We start from the raw sequence: 20110 nt of genomic DNA, 5'->3' as shown, positions 1-20110 counted from the left end.
AGGAAGGAAGGAAGGAAGGAAAGAAAGAAGAAGGGAGAGGAGAGGAAGAGGGAGAAAGAAGGAAGGAAAGAAGGAAGGAGAGGAGAGGAAGGAGAGAGGAGAGGAGAAGGGGAAGGGGAGAGGGGGAAGGGAAGGGAAGGGAAGGGAAGGGAAGGGAAGGGAAGGGAAGGGAAGGGAAGGGAAGGGAAGGGAAGGGAAGGGAAGGGAAGGGAAGGGAAGGGAAGGGAAGGGAAGGGAAGGGAAGGGAAGGGAAGGGAAGGGAAGGGAAGGGAAGGGGAAGGGAAGGGGAAGGAAAGGGGAAGGAAAGGGGAAGGAAAGGGGAAGGAGAAGGAAAGGGGAAGGGAAGGAAAGGAAAGGGGAAGGAAGAGGAAGGGAAAGGAACAGGGAAGGGGAAAGGGAAGGGGAAGGAAAACTTTTGATGCCTGGGCACGAGGCAGCTGCTAGGAGAAGGTTGGAGCTTCTTCTGGAGGCCAGTTACTGGACAAGTACCACGTTCCCCGCTCCGCGGCGCGCTGGGGATGCTCAGCACTGTCTGGGTAGCAGGTTAGGTGATTAGACAGTAATTAGCATCCCACCCTGTTGAGTGGTGTGTGGCTTTAACCAGCGGGGCCAGTGACACCAGGGGCAGTTCTCCAGAGGTCATGATGGTTTCAGCCCACCTCAGGGATATCTCCACAGCCCTGGACGCGCTCCGGCGCTGGCTGACGGTGAGGCTGCAGAGCTTTGAGTATCACCTGCAGCTTTCCTGATGGAGATTTGCCATCTCATATGGAAATTAAACCAGCCCAGCTGTCTTCTTTCCCCCCCCCCACTCCCTCTAAGGGTGTCCTTACCCAACTAGCCTCATCCCACCAATTCTCCCCTTCAACCTTCTCCACGTACGACGCCCTAAGCCAAATCCACCACGCCGGTTGATGAAATGAAGCACCCAAGAAAGGAAAATAAAGAGGAAGGAGGGAGTAAATGGCTTCTTTTTTTATCAGGGCAGGCTCTGCTCCTCATTAAACTCAACATTCCTGTTCCTCTAAGTGATTCTGTCCTGGGTAAAACCAGCATTAAAAGCCCCAACCGAGAGGATCGGAAACCGCGCCGAGCGTTAACGGTGGAAGTGCTCTGGCAAAAGGCTCTGAGAGGTTTGAAAAAAAAAGATGCTTTTTAGGGTTTTTTTTTTTGGAGAAAGGGATTGTTTGGGGTTTTTTTTTTTTTTTTGCTTTCAGCAGCTCAGTGAAATCCATCTCCTCTCCCCTTTCCCCAATAAAATTAGCATGAACCAGACATCGTTTACGCGCTCCGTGGCGGTTGCTGAGAAGTCACACAAGGAAATTTGAGCTTGTAATTTAGCTTGGCCTCAGGTAATATGTTAAATACACTTGGGATACATATAATCTTAAAGATTTTCATTTGTACAAAGCTATTCTCTTCTCTTTTTATCCCTCTGGTGTTGAAACAATCCTGCTTTTAATGAAGAAATCTGGCTTTTAATAAAGCCAGAGCTGTGACTTGCCACCGCTCTCCCCGTCTCTGCTCTCAATCAAGAGAGGGGAGTTGGAGGGGGTTTTTTTTCTAGCTTGCTTTGCTTTTGCATCTGGGAAACTGATGCAGCGCTCCCAGAGAGGAGTTTCTTCCCTTAATACACGCTCAGCACTTCAATACCAGATGTATTTCAGTTTGATTTCAACCCAGGAGAGGAAGAAAAAGCAGCAGGAACGATGAGAAATCAAAGGGGTGGTAATCGAGCATCTTAAAACAACGCTGCTCTTGTGGTTTTAGAGGAATATCTGGGGGTGCTTGGGGGTTTTTGGGGTGAAATCTGGAGTGATAGGGTCCAACCAGCTTGTATTTGGGCTTTACTAAAGGAGTATGTGGTGATGGAGGAGGAGAATTGGGATGCTTCACCGCGACGGCCAAGTTGGAGGAGGTTTCTCCACCGAACACCCCCCCCCCTCCTCCTCCTTCCCCAAGCATCGTTACTCACTGTCTGAAACTGTAACTCCTGGGGGGTTGGAGGGGGCTTTTGGAAAAACTGGTCTGAATTTTGAAGGGAAAAACATTGCAGAACAAAGGAAATAGTTTGGGAGTGGAGTCAGGCTGAAGTTAGCCTTTGACCATTTGATACATTCCACGCTGAAAAGGAAGTTGGAAAGGGGGGGGGGAGAGGAAAAAAAAAAGGCAAATTAGAAAAAAAACAGCCTAAAAAAAACACACACACACACACACACACAACCTCCAGGAGGATACTGGTAATGTTTTCCACATTTGAATTTTACTAGATGAAACAGGCTGTAAAGGCTGGCCAGCTGCTCTGAATAAAGCAGCCGTGGGAGGTGCGGGCCGGAAACTTGTCCAGGGAGCTGGTGGAAGAGGCTGTGCCCACTCTGCACCTCCACAGGCTCTGCAAGCCAAGTCTGTGCTCCAATCCCTGCCTCTGATCCAAGTCTGTGCTCCCTGCCTGTGATCCCTGCCTGCAATGCCTGCCTGTTCTCCCTGCCTGCAGTCCCAGTCTGTGCTCCAATCCCTGTCTGTGCTCCCTGCCTGCAATCCAAGTCTGTTCTCCCTGCCTGTGATCCCAGTCTGTGCTCCAATCCCTGCCTGTTCTCCCTGCCTGCAATCCCAGTCTGTGCTCCAATCTCTGTCTGTGCTCCCTGCCTCCAATCCCAGTCTGTGTTCCAATCCCTGCCTGCAATCCCAGTCTGTGCTCCAATCCCTGCCTATGATCCCTGCCTGCAATCCAAGTCTGTTCTCCCTGCCTGCAATCCCTGTCTGTGCTCCAATCCCTGTCTGTGCTCCCTGCCTCCAATCCCTGTCTGTGCTCCAATCCCAGTCTGTGCTCCAATCCCTGCCTGTTCTCCCTGCCTGCAATCCCAGTCTGTGCTCCAATCCCTGCCTGTTCTCCCTGCCTGCAATCCCAGTCTGTGCTCCAATCCCTGTCTGTGCTCCTTGGCTGTGATCTATGTGTATTCTCCCTGCCTGTGCTCCCTGTCTGTGCTCCCTGCCTGTGATCCCAGTCTGTGCTCCAATCCCTGTCTGTGCTCCCTGCCTGCAATCCCAGTCTGTGCTCCAATCCCTGTCTGTGCTCCCTGCCTCCAATCCCAGTCCATGCTCCAATCCCTGTCTGTGCTCCCTGGCTGTGATCTATGTGTGTTCTCCCTGCCTGTGATCCCTGTCTGTGCTCCAATCCCTGCCTGCAATCCCAGTCTGTGCTTCAATCCCTGCCTATGATCCCTGCCTGTGATCCCTGTCTGTGCTCCAATCCCTGCCTGCAATCCCAGTCTGTGCTCCAATCCCTGCCTGCAATCCCAGTCTGTGCTCCAATCCCTGCCTATGATCCCTGCCTGCAATCCCAGTCTGTGCTCCCTGCCAGTGATCCCAGTCTGTGCTCCCAGTCTGTGCTCCAATCCCTGTCTGTGCTCCAATCCCTGTGTGGGTTCCCTGCCTGCAATCCCTGCCCTCTTTGCCCATTCCCCCTGCTTTCAATCCCTGCCCTTGTTCCCTGCCCACATTCCCTGCCCTCCTTCCCTGCCTGCAATCCCTGCCCATTCCCCCTTCCCATTCTCCCTGCCCACAATCCCTGCCCTCCTTCCCTGCCTGCAATCCCTGCCCATTCCCCCTTCCCATTCCCCCTTCCCATTCCCCCTTCCCATTCTCCCTACCCACACTCCCTGCCCGCAATCCCTTCCCATTCTCCCTGTTCCATTGAATCTCTGCACCCAAAGCCAGGGTTGGGGTTGGGTCACAGGGTGGATTTAGGGGTGTCAGGGACAGGCATGGAGGTTTGGGTTTCCCATCCTGTCAGGACTGTTGGTGATGTTGAAGTGGGGCTGGTGCTTGGGTTTGAAGGTCTTACAGGTCTTTGCCAACCTTGGTGGTCGACCCTATGAGTTGAGCCTGTTGAGGGGTGGAGTACCTGGGGCTGAAAGAGGAGGTGACCACCTCCACTCCTTGGGCTCAGCAAGCTGGGCTGGGACCTCCTTGACAAACTCTTGGGGAGAGGCTGATGGGGCTTAGAAATGGGGAGGAGGTTGGGTTTGGGGTGACCTCTCTGTCTCCAGAGCCACCAGTCAAGCTGAAGACCTTGGTTGATGCAACAACCCCATCTCAAGGCTACAAGCTGAGCGTGTGTTTCCAGCTCCTGCTGTGAACTTCCCAGCTCTCCCCAGTTCCCATTACCTCAGAGGTGGTGCACATTGTGCAATATCACAGCCACATCTCTGCTCCACCTGGAGAAACCAGCAAAACACCCAACTTTTGGGTGGGAACCTCAGAAAATCAGGTGGTTATTGTTAGTGATGAATGCAAATCAATAGGAAACCGGTGTCACTTCGATTTGAGACCCCCTATCAAAGCCCATCAGCCAAGGCCCACAGGAAGACAGCATGTTCCTGGGTATTTATTTTATATATATCATTATTTTAGGGTTTACATCCCCATTAAATGAGCTTCTAGAGTTTTCCAGCCCTTAGGAATGCAGGGAGCAGCTCCTGAAGTCGTTGGGTTCCGTCACCCCCGCGACGGGGAGCGATTTGGGCATCAATTTCAATTTGCCTTTTGCTCTTGGGCAGCTGGAACTGGGGGGGCTGGGGGGGGTTCTTTTCCTTGACTGGAGTGGGGGGGGGGTGGGTTAATTAGTTAGCAGGTATGATATCAATTAAAAAAGAACAGGATGGAGTGACCTTCCTGGGATGAAGCCTGACGTACCGGCGTAGGGGGTTATATAGCATCATTTGCTGCCCTAATTAGTTGCCCTTCTTCATGCCACATAATTACCAGCCTTTATCATACATCTCAATTAATTTTTTGGAGCTATAAAGTTCGTTTTGACCAGTAGAAAACCCACTGGAAGGTATTTAAATGACACCTTCTTGAGGAGAGCGTTGTCCTCACATAAGGGCTCCATTCATTACCCACCAGCTAATTAGGCACGTGCTTAAGACCTCAGTGTGTTTGGGGTTGCCTGGGTTTGGTTTCTCCATCCCAGCTCCTTGTGGTCTGTGTTTTAAGGCTTGGCTGGTGTGATGGCTTTGAGTTAGAGCCTGATGGTGAGGCTCCCCAACAGCCCTTGAGTAAGATCCATCAGCAGGGACAGGGAGGGGATTGTCCCTCTCTGCTCTGCCCTCCTGAGGCCCCAGCTGGAGTCCTGTGCCCAGAGCTGGGGCCCAACCCAAGGAAGATGTGGGGCTGGTGGAGAGGGGTCAGAGGAGCCCCGGGGATGCTCAGAGGGCTGGAGCAGCTCCCCTATGGAGAGAGGCTGAGGGAGTTGGGCTGGGTCAGCCTGGAGAAGAGAAGCTGTGGGGGGACCTCACTGCAGCCTCCCAGTCCCTGAAGGGATCCCAGGAACAGGAGGGGAATCAGCTTGTTAAAGGGCAGAGACTGGCAGGACAAAGGGGCTGGAGTGAAGCTGGAGGAGGGAAGGGGGAGAGGAGATCTTAGGGGTAAGTTCTGAGGGGCTGGAAGGGGCTGCCCAGAGAGGGGGTGGGTGCCCCATCCCTGGGGGTGTCCAAGGCCAGGTTGGCTGGATCCCTGGGCAACCTTGTGTAGCTCCAGGCCTGGAGGTTGGTGTCCCTGCCTGTGGCAGGGGGTTGGAGCTCTGGGACCCTTGGGGTCCCTCCCAACCCAGCCCAGTCTGGGATTCTCTGATCCTTGGGGAGCCGCTCACTCGCTCGGCGCTTTTTTCCCCCTGTAGAAAAAAATACAGGAACTTTGCTTTTTTTCCCCCCCCTCCCTGATTTAATGCCACACTTAACATCTTCTTTTCTTTTTCTTTTATTATTAAATCCTTTCTTTTCCTTTTGATCTTATTTATAGCCCAGCCACCGGTCATATGGAAACTATTACCGTATAGCGCGGAGATGAAAGGCTTCGGGGCAGTGAAATCAGAGGGAATCATTTGGACCAATAATACACACATTTGTGTCTAGAGCCTCCCAGGTCCCTGTTTCCAAGGGTTTTTACTCCTAAATCTGCTTTGTGTCAGGCTTCTCAAAGCCTGACAATATCCAACACATGTTAACACGCGGCACCTCACGACTTCTCGCGCCGGCGCCTTTGCGCTCAGCTAATTGGATAAGGCGAGGTCATGGGCTTGAAAAGGTCCCAGCACGGTGCTCGTTGAGGGTTCATAGGCTCAGAGAATCCCAAACTGGGCTGGGTTGGACCCCAAGGAGCACAGAGCTCCAACCCCAGGGCCACCAGCCTCCAGGCCTGGAGCTACACAAGGTTGCCCAGGGAACCTTGGCCTTGAGCACCCCCAGGGATGGGGCACCCACCCCCTCTCTGGGCAGCCCCTTCCAGCCCCTCAGAACGTCCCCCTAAGATCTCCTCTCCCCCTTTCCTCCTCCAGCTTCACTCCATCCCCTTGTCCTGCCAGTCTCTGCCCTTTAACAAGCTGATTCCCCTCCTGTTCCTCTGCTCCCTTCAGGCTGCAGTGAGGTCCCCCCACAGCCTTCTCTTCTCCAGCCTGACCCAGCCCAGCTCCCTCAGCCTCTCTCCATAGGGGAGCTGCTCCAGCCCTCTGAGCATCCCCGGGGCTCCTCTGACCCCTCTCCACCAGCCCCACATCTTCCTTGTGTTGGGCCCCAGCTCTGGCCACAGGATTCCAGCTGGGGAGGGCAGAGCAGAGAGGGACAATCCCCTCCCTGTCCCTGCTGCCACCCCTCTGCTGATGGATCTTACACAAGGGCTGGTGTATGCAAAAGCCATTTCACCAGAGCAAAGAGTAGCCAAAGCTGGATTTGAGTGGGAAAAGGAAGGGGAAGAAGATTAAGAAGGAGGAAAAAACCCCACCCCAAACTCACATCTCCAAGGCTGAGGGCTGCATCTTCATGCAAGGCTGCTCCTTGGCGACCACACGTGGTGACCTTGGGGTGGGTGGGCTGCTCTGGGTCACTTCACCAGCTTGGCTTTCCCATCCTGGGAGATGAATTTTAAGGGCATCTGAGAGGGTTGTGAGCTGTTCTGAAGAGAGGAGCAAGTTGCTGTGGCCCTTGGATGAAGTTGTGGAAGTACTCACTGTGATTTCTTTCCAACAGAGAGAGTGGGGAGGGGCTGGAAGGGGCTGCCCAGAGAGGGGGTGGGTGCCCCATCCCTGGGGGTGTTCAAGGCCAGGTTGGATGGATCCCTGGGCAACCTTGTGTAGCTCCAGACCTGGAGGTTGGTGCTTTACCTGTGGCAGGGGGGTTGGAGCTCTGTGATCCTTGGGGTCCCTCCCAACCCATGCCATTCATGGTGAAAGCAGCTGCTGATGTTTAAAGGAGAAGAACCAACAACCAGACCATTTTAGGGGTCTTCCAAGGCTTGATGTTTGCTCTAGGAGCAGTTGCTTGGGTACCCACGTGGGATGGAGCATCCTGTGGGTCCAGGAGATGCAGTGACAGGGTGCAAACAAAGCCCTGCTTGCAGCCCATCCACACTCAGAGGTGTCTGGAGGCTGGAGGAGTTGGACTTGAAGGCTTTTTGGGTCTCAGAAGATAGACCACGTGTGGATAGTGAAGTGGTTGGGCTGCCTGAGTCCAGCCACCAGAGGAATGAGCTATCCAGGGAAAGGTGGTTCATGTAGGCGTAGAGTTGGGAGGTGGTGCTGGTTTGGAGCAGCACCCACCTCACTGTGGCATGGTGAGGCTCACAGGTGGGAAGGGTGCTGCAGCCAAAGCTCCATCCCATCCCAGGATGCCCACCTCCCAGCTGGAGAGGTGGGAAAAGGGGCTGGAAGTCACTCACAGTGGATGAGAGATGGTCTTGCTGTCGTGCAGGGGTGGCCACTGGGTGGGCTTGCTGGAACTTGCTGGTTGGCAGGAAAAGAAGCCCCAGATCTTGACAGTTGATGGGTTTGGTCATTCAGCTGTAAGACAGGTCATAGGTGGTTTCCATGTCTGCTTCCTGCCCTGATAAAACCAGATAAGCAAGACCTCCAAGTTGTCCCTCTTCAAGTTGGACCACCCAGCTGGAGGCATCCAAGCAGAGGTGGGATGCTCCAGGATGGGCTGCTTGCCATCTCTGGCTCAGTCTGTCTGTCTGCACAGGTCCTGGACAGAGCTCAGAGAGCCTGGAAGGAAAAGGGAGTGACCCAGAGGGAGATGTGGTGTCTGGCACAGCCCCTTTTACAGCTTCCAGCCGCTCTCAGCGGCTCTGCTCGAAGGGTGGGGGGTGGTTTGCCAACCCAAGTGGGGTCAAACCTTCTGTGTCACCAACCTGGAGGCTGAAATGGGGTTTGTCTTTGATAGAATGGTGGGAAAATGCAGATCAGAGGTGGCCACCATGAAGCCCCCACTCATGGTAGGGGCCAGCTTTGGAGTCAGGGGCCAGCTCCAGAGCTTGGGTGGTGGCCCAGGGCCAGAGCCAGCAGAGCTGGGCATCTCCACCCTGGAGAAGACCCCCTCTTTTCCTGGGTGATGTCTTCCACAGCTGGGGCAGAATAATACTCATTCTCCTCCAGAAGATCTCTCAGTCCCATGTTGTCTCCATGGAGGTTTCCTGAGCTCCCAGCGCCCCGTAACGACTCCTCTCTCTTAAAACCAATGACATTAACTCTGATTCCCACTTTCTTCTGAGCTGGGAACCCAGAACCACCTCAACAAGGAGAAGACAGGCAGAGAGTTTGTCTCTCAGCCCCTTGCTTTGGGTTATTTGTGTTGCTCTCAGGAAGAAAAGCTCTTCTCCAGTTCCCCTTGGCAGGATTCCCTTTTATCTTTGCTCAACTTGCTGGTAACGATTATCCTGCAGTATCCCACGAGCCTGATGAGAAACAGCCCTCTCCCATCTTGCCATCTGCCTGGACTTGCTGAGGATGGAAAGTCATTCCCAGTTCTCAGGAGGGTTTCTCACCCGGTTTGCTCCAGTGTTAGGGGAGCATCCATCCCTCTGGATGGTTGTAGCTGCCTCTCCACCTTTCCCCCTCTGCTCTGCCCTGCTCAGGCCCCACCTGGAGTGTTGTGGCCAGTTCTGGGCTCCCTGGGCTCAACCAGCCAGGGATCTCCTGGAGAGAGTCCAGAGGAGGGACAGAGATGCTGAAGGGCCTGGAGCATCTCCCCTGGGAGGAAAGGCTGAGGGACCTGGGGCTGTTCAGAAGCCTGAGAGGGGATCTGATCACTGGGGATCAAGAGCTGAAGGGTGGGACACAGGGGGCCATGGGCAGCCTCTGCTCAGTGGCTGTGGGGACAGGACAAAGGGTGATGGGCTCAAGTTGGAGCCCAGGGAGTTCCCCCCCAATGTGGGGAAGAACTTCTTCCCAGTGAGGGTGAGGGAGCCCTGGGCCAGGCTGCCCAGGGGGTGTGGAGTCTCCTTCTCTGGAGAGATTCCAGCCCCATCTGGATGTCTCCCTGTGTGCCCTGTCCTAGGGACCCTGCTTGGGCAGGGGGTTGGAATTGATGATCTCAGGAGGTCCCTTCCCACCCCTCCAGCTCTGGGACTCTGTCATCTTGGAGCTGCCACGTTGGACCAAGGAGGCTACACCAGTGTTATGTCTCCAGTTACTTTTATCTCCAAGCATCCCCCAGCTCCTCAAGGTTTTGCTCTTGGGGATGCTTGCTGCTTCTCCTCAATCTCCTTGATTCAACCAAGGAGCAACCCTGCTCCACCAAGCACGAGGGGGAGGAAGGGACACGTTGCCATCACACCATCAGCTCCAGCCCATCACTGGGGTGGTTAATACACCCCTTTGGGGGGGGGGGTATTACACCCAGTCACAGTGTTGGCAGGGATGGGACCTCTTTGGGTTGAGGACTTGGTGCTTAATGAGGTGAAGGGAGGGTTAATTTGGATGGGGCTTCTGGTTTTGGAAAGGGAGGTGAGATGTCTTTAGGGGGTGGGGGGAACAGGGATGGGGGCTGCTGTCACTCCTGGGGGTGAAGAGGTGGGTGGGGGGGTGTAATGAAAGCCACCCACCAACTTTGAATCCCTCCAGGCTTTCCCAGAGCTCTGGGAGAGGAGGGAGGAGATTGAGAAGCCCCCAATTAAGCATCTGGGCATTAAGCTAATTGTCAGAGAAGACAGATGGGGTGGGGAAGAGGGTTTGATGCTTCACCTGCACCAGCAGCCTCTGAGCTACGGGCTGTCTGCGCCCTCTAGTGAAACAATCCCAGCACCGTGGGCTCACCAGCCTCCTCCATCCCCTTGGGGGGGTTCCCCAGGGGGATTGGGGCTCTTTGGCTGGTTCCCTGGCAGTGCCCAGTCTCACCTCAGTGTTTCTTGGTGCCCCCAGGTCGGAACGCATCGTGAGGACGGGGTCAGCCTCCGCGGGAGCCACTCGCTGGTGCCAAACCAGGTCCCTGTCCCTCAGCTGCCTGTCCAGTCTGCCACATCCCCGGATTTGAACCCACCCCAGGACCCATATAGGGGTGAGTATCACCCACTGCTCTCCAAAACACTCCAGCAGGGAGCATGGGAGCAGCTTCACCTCTGGGCAGGGGAGTTCTGGGACCTGGATTACCTTGAGCAGCAAAATTCAGAGTGGGGAAGGTGGAAGCTTGAAGCACCCATGGGTTTTCCTTCACAATCCCACCAGAAGGATGACATGACACCCAGTTCTGGGCTTGTTTTTTACAGAGGAAGGAAAAATCTATAGTGTTTGGAAGCAGCCAAGCATCCTGTGGTACCTGAGCATAGAATCAGAGACTGGGCTGGGTTGGGAGGGACCCCAAGGGTCACAGAGCTCCAACCCCAGGGCCACCAACCTCCAGGTCTGGAGCTACACAAGGTTGCCCAGGGCCCCAGCCAACCTGGCCTTGAACACCCCCAGGGATGGGGCATCCACCCCCTCTCTGGGCAGTCCCTTCCAGCCCCTCAGAACTTCCCCCTAAGATCTCACCTCCCCCTTCCCTCCTCCAGCTTCACTCCAGCCCCTTGTCCTGCCCTTTGAACAAGCTGCTTCCCCTCCTGTTCCTCTGCTCCCTTCAGGGACTGGTAGGCTGCAGTGAGGTCCCCCCACAGCCTTCTCTTCTCCAGGCTGCCCCAGCCCAGCTCCCTCAGCCTCTCTCCATAGGGGAGCTGCTCCAACCCTCTACTCATCTTCATCACCCTCCTTGAAGCACCTTTGGGCTGCTTGATGGGTTTTTGCTGGTGTTGATGGGTGTTTGCTGGGGTTTGATGGTGTTTGATGGGTGTTTGATGGTATTTAATGGTGTTTGAGGGTTGTTTGATGGGATTTAATGGTGTTTGAGGGCTGTTTGATGGGATTTAATGGTGTTTTCTGGTGTTTGCTGGCTCATCCATGTGTCTCCTCCCAGGCATGCCAACTGGCCTCCAAGGGCAGAGCGTCTCTTCGGGCAGCTCCGAAATCAAATCGGATGACGAAGGAGATGAAAACCTCCAGGACACCAAATCAGCTGAGGACAAGAAACTAGAGGATGACAAGAAGGATATCAAATCAATTACTAGGTCAAGATCTAGGTAACAGGAGATAGCAGTGTCGCTTCATTTAATTCCTTCACTGGATTTCGATGAAGTGAACAGACCAGGAGGAAACTCTTTGAGTTTTTTTCTCCTGGCAGATAAAAAAAGGAACCAAACCACAAACCTATGTGGAATAAATGGCACAGCAACTCCTGGGTGCTTTGACCAGTCCCTGTGCTCCAGGATAGCCTCAAAAACGCTTCCAATTGATCATTCAGACCAGCTGAGCAAGTTCTCTGCAGCGTCTCAAAAGCAATTGGTTCACCTTCAATTGGGTTGTTAATTCTCTCTGCCTGTGCTTGAAAATTGGAATATTAGGGGGGGGATTTTCATCCCTTTGGAACAAATAATCCACCCCAGAGCTGAACTACCCAACCCTGGGCTTTTCTTTTGCCTCTGAAAGAAGTTGGGCATTCCCAGTCCTTGATTTGTGGAGCTTCTCCTCCTCCTTCTTCCCTAAGTTTCAGCTTGAAGGGCTCCTTTTTGGGAAAGATCCTACCTTGGTTGTGGCATGGGGTGATGGGGATGATGCTTCTGGGTGCCACAGGCATGATGCTGAGCAAAGGGGATGGGGCTTTACTCCTATCCCAGGATTTACACCTTGCCTTGCCCACATCCCACCACAGCTAGAGCAAATAAATCCCAGGAAACCTGGAAATCCCAGTAAAAACCCCAGGAAACCTGAAATCCAGGCACAACCCCACACCCCTTGAGGGATTTTAGTGGGTTTTTAAAGGTGATTAGCAATGTCCTTCTGCTTTTTCCACCTTCCAAGCCTGGTTTTAGGGATAAAACCCATAATAATAATTGGCCAAGGCTTGGACATCACAAGCTGATGCTGGAAAAGTTAATTATGGGGGTTTTGGGGGAAAAATTATGGGACACTTGAGATTTTCTTTGATGAGATGTGTTGAAGTGCACCCAGAGCCAGCTGGGCACCCTCAAGCAGTCAGGTGTTTGTGGCTCCAGCATCACTGGGGATGCTGCTGTGGGTCTTCAAGGATACTGGTGTGGGTCTTCAAGGATGCTGGTGTGTCTAGGGGAGGATGGTGTGGGTCTGGGCTTGCTGGTGTGGGTCTGGGAGATGCTGGTGTGGTTCCTGGGGGATGCTAGTGGGTGTTTGGGTGCAGGGATGGGGGTGCTGCCCACACCTGCCACAAGCCAGGATGCCATTGTCCTTCTTGGCCACACTGCTGGCTCATGGTCAGTGTGGGGTCACCCAACACCCCCAGGTCCTTCTCCCAGCAGCTCTCCAGCCAGTCTCCCCCAGCCTGGAGCTGCTGGGGGTTGTTGTGTCCCATGGGCAGCACTCTGCCCTTGGCCTTGTTGAACCTCATCCCCTTGGGCTCAGCCCATGGGTCCAGCCTGGCCAGATCCCTCTGAAGAGCCTCCCCACCCTCAGGCAGATCAACACATCCTCCCAGCTCAGTGTCACCCCCAAACCCACTGAGGGAACATCCAATCCCTTCATCCAGGTCATTGATAAAGATGTTGAACCAAACTGGTCCCAGCACTGAGCCCTGGGGGACACCAGTCCTGACTGGTCTCCAGCTGGATTTGGCTCCAACCACCAACCAGTTTAACCCAGCTGAGGATCCACCAGTCCAGGCCAGTGGCAGCCAGTTTCCTCCATCAGAACCCTGTGAGAAACCATGTCAAAGGCTTTCCTAAAGCCCAGATCAGACCCACAGCCTTCCCCTTGCCCAAGAAATGAAGGGGGGGGATGAGTTCAGCCCAGGGTTTGGTGGAAGAGGCAAAGCATCTCACCAGCTCAGAAGGTGCCCTGCTGGTGGCTTTGGTTAGAAATGCTGTTGTGTGTCTTGGTCCTGCTGCTTCTTTCCCCCATCATTAGAAAATGCTCTCTTCCTTTTGTCTCCCAGCAATAATGATGATGAAGACCTGACCCCAGAGCAAAAGGCTGAGAGGGAAAAGGAGAGGAGAATGGCCAACAACGCGCGGGAACGCCTCCGCGTCCGCGACATCAACGAGGCGTTCAAGGAGCTGGGCCGGATGGTGCAGCTCCATCTGAAGAGTGACAAGCCCCAAACCAAGCTCCTGATCTTACACCAGGCTGTGGCTGTCATCCTCAGCTTAGAGCAGCAAGTCAGAGGTCAGTGTGATGCCTCTTTCCAGCTCCTTCCAAGCCCACTTGGGATTTGGCTGCACCAAACGTGCCCTTGATGGGTTGGGGGATGTAGGGTGAGGGGCACCCGGTGCCCAGGAGAGGGGTGAGACCTAAGCCCTGGCACCCAGAGCTGGCCAGACATCTCCAAGAAGCATCCTCAGCATCACAGGGGATGGTGGTGTGGGTCTTGGAGATGTGGTGTGGAGCTGGGGGATGCTGGTGTGGGTCCTGGGATATGCTGGGGTGAGTCCTTAGGGATGCTGGTGTGGGTCTGGGGGATGCTGGTGTGGGTCTGGGGATGCTGGTGTAGATCTTGAGGATGCTGGTGTGGGTCCTCAGGGATGCTGGTGTGGGTCTGGGGGATGCTAGTGGATCTGGGAGATGCTGGTGTAGGTCCTCAGGGATGGTGGTGTGGGTCTTGGAGATGTGGTGTGGAGCTGGGAGATGCTGGTGTGGGTCCTGGGATATGTTGGGCTGAGTCCTCAGGGATGCTGGGGTGAGTCCTCAGGGATGCTGGTGTGGGTCTGGGGGATGCTGGTGTGGGTCCTGGGGGATTCTGATGAGGGTCTGGGGGATGCTAGGGGATCCAGGGGATGCTGGTGTGGGTCCTCAGGGATGCTGGTGTGGGTGTGGGGGATGCTGGCTGGGTCCTGGGGATGCTGACTGGGTCCTGGAAGATGCTGGCTGTGTCCAGGGGTTGCTGACTGGGTCCTGGAAGATGCTAGCTGGGTCCTGGAAGATGCTGGCTGGGTCCAGGGGATGCTGGTGTGGGTCCTGGGGATGCTGGCTGGGTCCTGGATGATGCTGGCTGGGTCCAGGAAGAAGCTAGCTGTGTCCAGGGGATGCTGATGTGTGTCCTGGGGATGCTGACTGGGTCCAGGGGATGCTGGTGTGTGTCCTGGGGATGCTGACTGGGTCCAGGGGATGCTGGTGTGTGTCCTGGGGATGCTGACTGGGTCCAGGGGATGCTGACTGGGTCCTGGAAGATGCTGGCTGTGTCCAGGGGATGCTGGTGTGGGTCCTGGATGATGCTGGCTGGGTCCAGGAAGATGCTGACTGGGTCCTGGAAGATGCTGGCTGGGTCCAGGGGATGCTGGTGTGGGTCCTTGGGATGCTGGCTGGGTCCAGGGGAGGATGCTGGTTTGTGTCCTGGAGATGCTGACTGGGTCCTGGATGATGCTGGCTGGGTCCAGAGGATGCTGGCTGGGTCCTAGAAGATGCTGGCTGGGTCCAGGGGATGCCAGTGTATGTCCTGGGGATGCTGACTGGGTCCTGGAAGATGCTGGCTGGGTCCAGGGGATGCTGGTGTGGGTCTAGGGGATGCTGGTGTGTGTCCTGGGGATGCTGACTGGGTCCAGGGGATACTGGTGTGTGTCCTGGGGATGCTGACTGGGTCCTGGATGATGCTGGCTGGGTCCAGAGGATGCTGGCTGGGTCCTAGAAGATGCTGGCTGGGTCCAGGGGATGCCAGTGTATGTCCTGGGGATGCTGACTGGGTCCTGGAAGATGCTGGCTGGGTCCAGGGGATGCTGGTGTGGGTCTAGGGGATGCTGGTGTGTGTCCTGGGGATGCTGACTGGGTCCAGGGGATACTGGTGTGTGTCCTGGGGATGCTGACTGGGTCCTGGAAGATGCTGGCTGGGTCCAGGAAGATGCTGGCTGGGTCCTGGAAGATGCTGGCTGGGTCCAGAGGATGCTGGCTGGGTCCTGGAAGATGCTGGCTGGGTCCAGGGGATGCTGGTGTGTGTCCTGAGGATGCTGACTGGGTCCTGGATGATGCTGGCTGGGTCCAGGGGGTGCTGGCTGGGTCCTGGAAGATGCTGGCTGGGTCCAGGGGATGCTGGTGTGTGTCCTGGGGATGCTGACTGGGTCCTGGAAGATGCTGGCTGGGTCCAGGGGATGCTGGCTGGGTCCAGGGGATGCTGACTGGGTCCTGGATGATGCTGGCTGGGTCCTGGAAGATGCTGGCTGGGTCCAGGGGAGGATGCTGGTTTGTGTCCTGGAGATGCTGACTGGGTCCTGGATGATGCTGGCTGGGTCCAGAGGATGCCGGTGTATGTCCTGGGGATGCTGACTGGGTCCTGGAAGATGCTGGCTGGGTCCAGGGGGTACTGGTGTGTGTCCAGGAGATGCTGGTGTGTGTCCTGGGGATGCTGACTGGGTCCTGGAAGATGCTGGCTGGGTCCAGGGGGGGATGCTGGTGTGTGTCCTGGAAGATGCTGGCTGGGTCCTGGAAGATGCTGGCTGGGTCCAGGAGATGCTTGCTGGGTCCTGGAAGATGCTGGCTGGGTCCAGGGGGGGATGCTGGTGTGTGTCCTGGAAGATGCTGGCTGGGTCCTGGAAGATGCTGGCTGGGTCCTGGGGATGCTGGTGTGTGTCCAGGGGATGCTGGCTGGGTCCTGGAAGATGCTGGCTGGGTCCAGAGGATGCTGACTGGGTCCTGGAAGATGCTGGCTGGGTCCAGGGGATGCTGGTGTGTGTCCTGGGGATGCTGCTGGGTCCTGGAAGATGCTGGCTGGGTCCAGGGGATGCTGACTGGGTCCTGGAAGATGCTGGCTGGGTCCAGGGGGTGCTGGCTGGGTCCAGGGGGTGCTGGCTGGGTCCTGGAAGATGCTGGCTGGGTCCTTGGCAGCCTTGTGACCCCATAGGAAGCCCAAACCCAGAGAGGGTTGCAGAGTGGAGCTGTGCAGTGCTGTGTGCAGTGCTGGGGCTGGTGAAGCTCCATCCTGCTTCAAGCCCCGACATTCCCCTTGCAGGGCTGGTGCCAGTCACCAGCCATTAACCATTCCCAGCACCCACAGGGGGGACAAACCAGCCCAGTATGACAAGGGGAATGGTACAAACAGCCTTTTCCTTCCCTTCCACAGAAAGAAACCTGAACCCTAAAGCTGCCTGTCTGAAGAGAAGGGAAGAAGAGAAAGTCTCTTCGGATCCGCCTCCGCTTTCCCTGGCAGGACCCCACCCTGGGATGGGAGATGCCTCCAATCACATGGGACAGATGTAAAACACACCCATGCACACACACAAACAAAAGGCAAGTTCTTCTTCAGCCCTACCCCAGGAGCTTCATCCCTGCTCCTCAAAGGGTTACCCCCATCCCAGGGTGATAGGGATGGGAACTGGGGGGGGATCTCCCCAACTTTGGAAGAACACTGGGGTGGTTTTCCATGCCTAGATAGGATCATCCTCTCAATAAGTGCTGAACAGATTCCCAGGGAGGAATAGCCAGTGGGTTTCATCCTTCATGGCAAAGCCCCAGCCTCTGGAAACCATGGCAGATGAGTTTGCTGGAGCTTAATGCTTGATGGGGTGGAGTGGTGGAACCATCTGGCCCTTTCCTCAGGATTGAAGGAGGAAGAACATCCTTAAAAGTTCCCAAAACTCTTTCATTCATTTTTGACATGGGTAATACCTCAGCAAGACTCCTTGTCCAAGGCATCTCATACCTTTCACACTCCTTCTGCCTTGATTTACCAACCACCTCCTTCAAAAGCCCTTCAAGTACCCCCAAAGTCTTGATAGGGTGTGTGGTGCAAGAAGATGTTCAAAGCACAGTGAGTATGTAGGGTTGTGCTGGAAGGGACCCCAAGGATCCCAGAGCTCCAACCCCAGGGCCACCAACCTCCAGCCTGGAGCTCCACAAGGTTGCCCAGGGCCCCAGCCAACCTGGCCTTGAACACCCCCAGGGATGGGGCACCCACCCCCTCTCTGGGCAGCCCCTTCCAGCCCCTCCAAAGAACTTCCCCCTAATATCCACGTGCTGATTCCCCCCCTTCTCACTGATTTTTGGGTCACCCTGCCACGTGCACATGCTTCCCAGAGGGGTTGCAGGAGGTGGGGCAGGTGGGATGCTCACTCAACCCTCCTTTGACTGATGAGAATTTTTTCTTTCTCCTTCATCCGCAGGTCCAAGTTGCCACATTTCTTCATTTAAGCAAGAGACCACTTCCTTTACCAGCTGTATTATCTTAAAACCCACATAAACACTTCTCCTTAACCCCCCCACCCCCCCACTCTGCCTTTTTTTTTGTTGATGTAATTAATATAAGACAAGTCTGAGTAGATAACGAAGCGCAGACGCAAGAGATTCTTCAGCATTCCCAACCAAGGGTGGGGAGGGGGAGGGAAAACACCCCCCCAACAAACCAACACACAGACACAAAAAAAAACACCCACCCCAACAACCAACCAAGTCAAGAAAGAAATGGATTTCATTACTGAAACCCCATGGGGTGGGGGGGGGAAGAAAAAAGTGCAACTTGAGGGATGATTCTCTCTCCTTTCTAACATATCACGTGCAGAATGTCTAACGCAGTATGTTCCGAGCTGGAAAAGCACTCAGCCTAAAGACTGAACTGGCAATCTTCTCTCTTTCCACACTGTGGGACAATGCATATTTTTTTGTGCCTAAACTTAAAACTTCTTTTTTTTTTGGAGGAAAAGGAAAAGATAAAAAAATTTTTAAAAATTTAAAAAAAAGAAAAAAAAAAAGGAAGGGGAAAAAAAAAAGAGGAAAAAAATGGAAGAGGAGGATGAAAAGGGGGGGGAAGGAAGGAAAAAAGGAAGAAAAAAATAAAAAGGAAGAAAAAACTGGAAGAAAAAGAAAAAGGAAGAAAAAATGGAGAAAAAAAAATGGAAGAAAGTAAAAAAAAACCAGGAAGAAAAAGTGGAAGAAAAAAGGGAAGGAAAAAAATGGAAGGGAAAATAAAGGAAGAAAAAAAGGAAGGAAAAAATTGGATTAAAAAAAGGAAGAAGAAGGAAAAGGAAAAAAATCTTAATGAAAAGCCAGGAGAAAAAGGATAAAACACCAAAATAAAGAGATGAAAAAAGAACCCCAAGCGACAAAAAAAATAGAGGGAAAAGGAAAGGAATTTGTAAAGTTCTGAAAAGGGAAGAAGGCAAAAAAAAAAAAGGAAAAAAAGAAAAAAAAAAAGAGAAAAAACCCCACAACCTCTTTATTTAATTTAAAAAATGGTAAACTTGCAATAATGACAGAAAAAAGCAACCCCAACCCACAAAGAAAAAAAGAAGTGTACTTGTGAAGACTAAAGATGACCCACCCAACCACGAGCGAGCGTTGCCTGCTTAGCCAGCTCAGTGTTTCTACTTTCACTTGGATTCTTGGATGGTTGGGGAGGTGGAGGAAGGGGGGGAAGAAGCTCTTTGCTCTCCCCCCATCCCAGCCCATCACGTCCTTTCTGAAACCAGCAAACGTCCTAAATGAATAAATGGAAGCGATGACATTAGCCATTCCTTAGGGTAGGAGGAACAGATGGATCTTATAGACCTATGACAAATATATATATATAAATATATATATAAATATATATTAAAAATTTAGTGAATATGGTAAGCTCTTTTTCTTTTTTTTTTTGGTTTGTTTTTTTGGTTATTTTTTTTGGTTCATTTGTTTCAAGACTTTTTTGCTCCTGTAAAAAAATAGTACTGATGATTAACTTTTTTAAAAAGAAGATTTTACTGTAAATAAGGGGTTTTTTGTCTTATTTCTGTGTGTCCCCCAAAAAAAACCCTCCACTCTCTCTCCCTCCTCTCCCCCCCCCCAACTTTGGTTTTGTTCTTGTAAACCTGTAGTGCCAACTCTTGTCTCTTGGAGGGGAGGGAGGGGGCGGCGCAGGGTGAACCGCTGCCCCTTTGTGACGTTGCTTCTCATCCGTAGAACTACAGTAGAGAGTTGTTTCTTCACTCTTTGTTGGGGAGGAGGGGGGGGGTTGGAAAAAAGAACTTGGGGGAGGGGGGAACCTGGGGAAGGGTGAGGGAGCGATGACCGGGATGGATGGATGGATGGATGGATGGATGGATGGATGGATGGATGGATGGAGGTGGGGGGGGGGTTCCCTTCACCCTCCTCACCCACCAAGCCCGGTCGCTCGCTCCGGTTGCCCCTTGGCTGGGCTGTTTTGTTGTTTGCCAAGGTACAAGGTTCGAACGCTCCGATGTTACCACTGTGCCTTCCAATGTTTCTATCATCGGGAAACCTGACACGACTCACAAGTGGCTGTGATTGAACCAAGCTTCCTGGGTGTAGCCCAAGTAGTAGTGTGCAGCGAGGCCTTGCTGAATACATGGTCAGATTTTTGTTGGGGGGGAGGGGAAGGGAAAATTGGGGGGGTGGGGGAGAGGGAAAAGGGGTTAGGGTGGGCGTTGAGGGGGGCGCAAAGCCCACCGCGGGGTGGGAATTGCAAGTAGCGTGACAGATCCAATCAACTTCTCTCTTTTCTCTGGGGTTTGTGAATTTGGTTTGATTTGGGGTGGGGATTTGGGGTTGTTTTTTTTTAGGGGAGGGTGTCTTTTAAGTGTTGAAGTGGATTATTTGAGCGTAGACCACTCGCTGCCTCCTCCTTTCCGTTGCGAAGCGCCGTCAGACCCCCCGCAGCGTCCAGAACCGAGCCTTACGAGTCCTAAAGCATTCAGTTGCACTTTCTCAAGGAGGGGTTGATAGGCCAGTACGAATGAAGTTAATCCTTTAACCATATCCCCCCCCCCCACCTTTAATTCCATTAACTCTCAATGGCACAGCAGCTCATCAGATTGATTAATTCATTCATTAGCTACGAAGTCTGGGCACAACCCCAACCAACTTCCC

At 53.7% G+C, this 20110-nt stretch overlaps 1 protein-coding gene across 2 annotated transcripts in view; it reads left to right on the top strand.

Moving 5' to 3' along the window:
- TCF4 (transcription factor 4) overlaps nucleotides 1-19184 on the top strand; it is a 210800-nt gene extending 191616 nt beyond the window's left edge. For both annotated transcript variants that reach the window (XM_084279020.1, XM_084279021.1), the window contains 5 exons: nucleotides 10193-10328; nucleotides 11217-11379; nucleotides 13263-13492; nucleotides 16374-16540; nucleotides 17413-19184. In XM_084279020.1, the coding sequence (XP_084135146.1) occupies nucleotides 10193-10328; nucleotides 11217-11379; nucleotides 13263-13492; nucleotides 16374-16510 (666 nt within the window). In that variant the 3' untranslated portion in view covers nucleotides 16511-16540; nucleotides 17413-19184. The remainder of the gene's footprint in view (nucleotides 1-10192; nucleotides 10329-11216; nucleotides 11380-13262; nucleotides 13493-16373; nucleotides 16541-17412) is intronic.
- Nucleotides 19185-20110: the final 926 nt, after the last annotated feature.

The sequence above is a fragment of the Gallinula chloropus genome (genome assembly GCF_964237585.1).
Source record: "Gallinula chloropus genome assembly, chromosome: Z".
Lineage (NCBI taxonomy): Eukaryota > Metazoa > Chordata > Aves > Gruiformes > Rallidae > Gallinula > Gallinula chloropus.
Note: the sequence above shows the minus strand (reverse complement) of the source record. Positions and strands in the feature narration are given on the sequence as shown.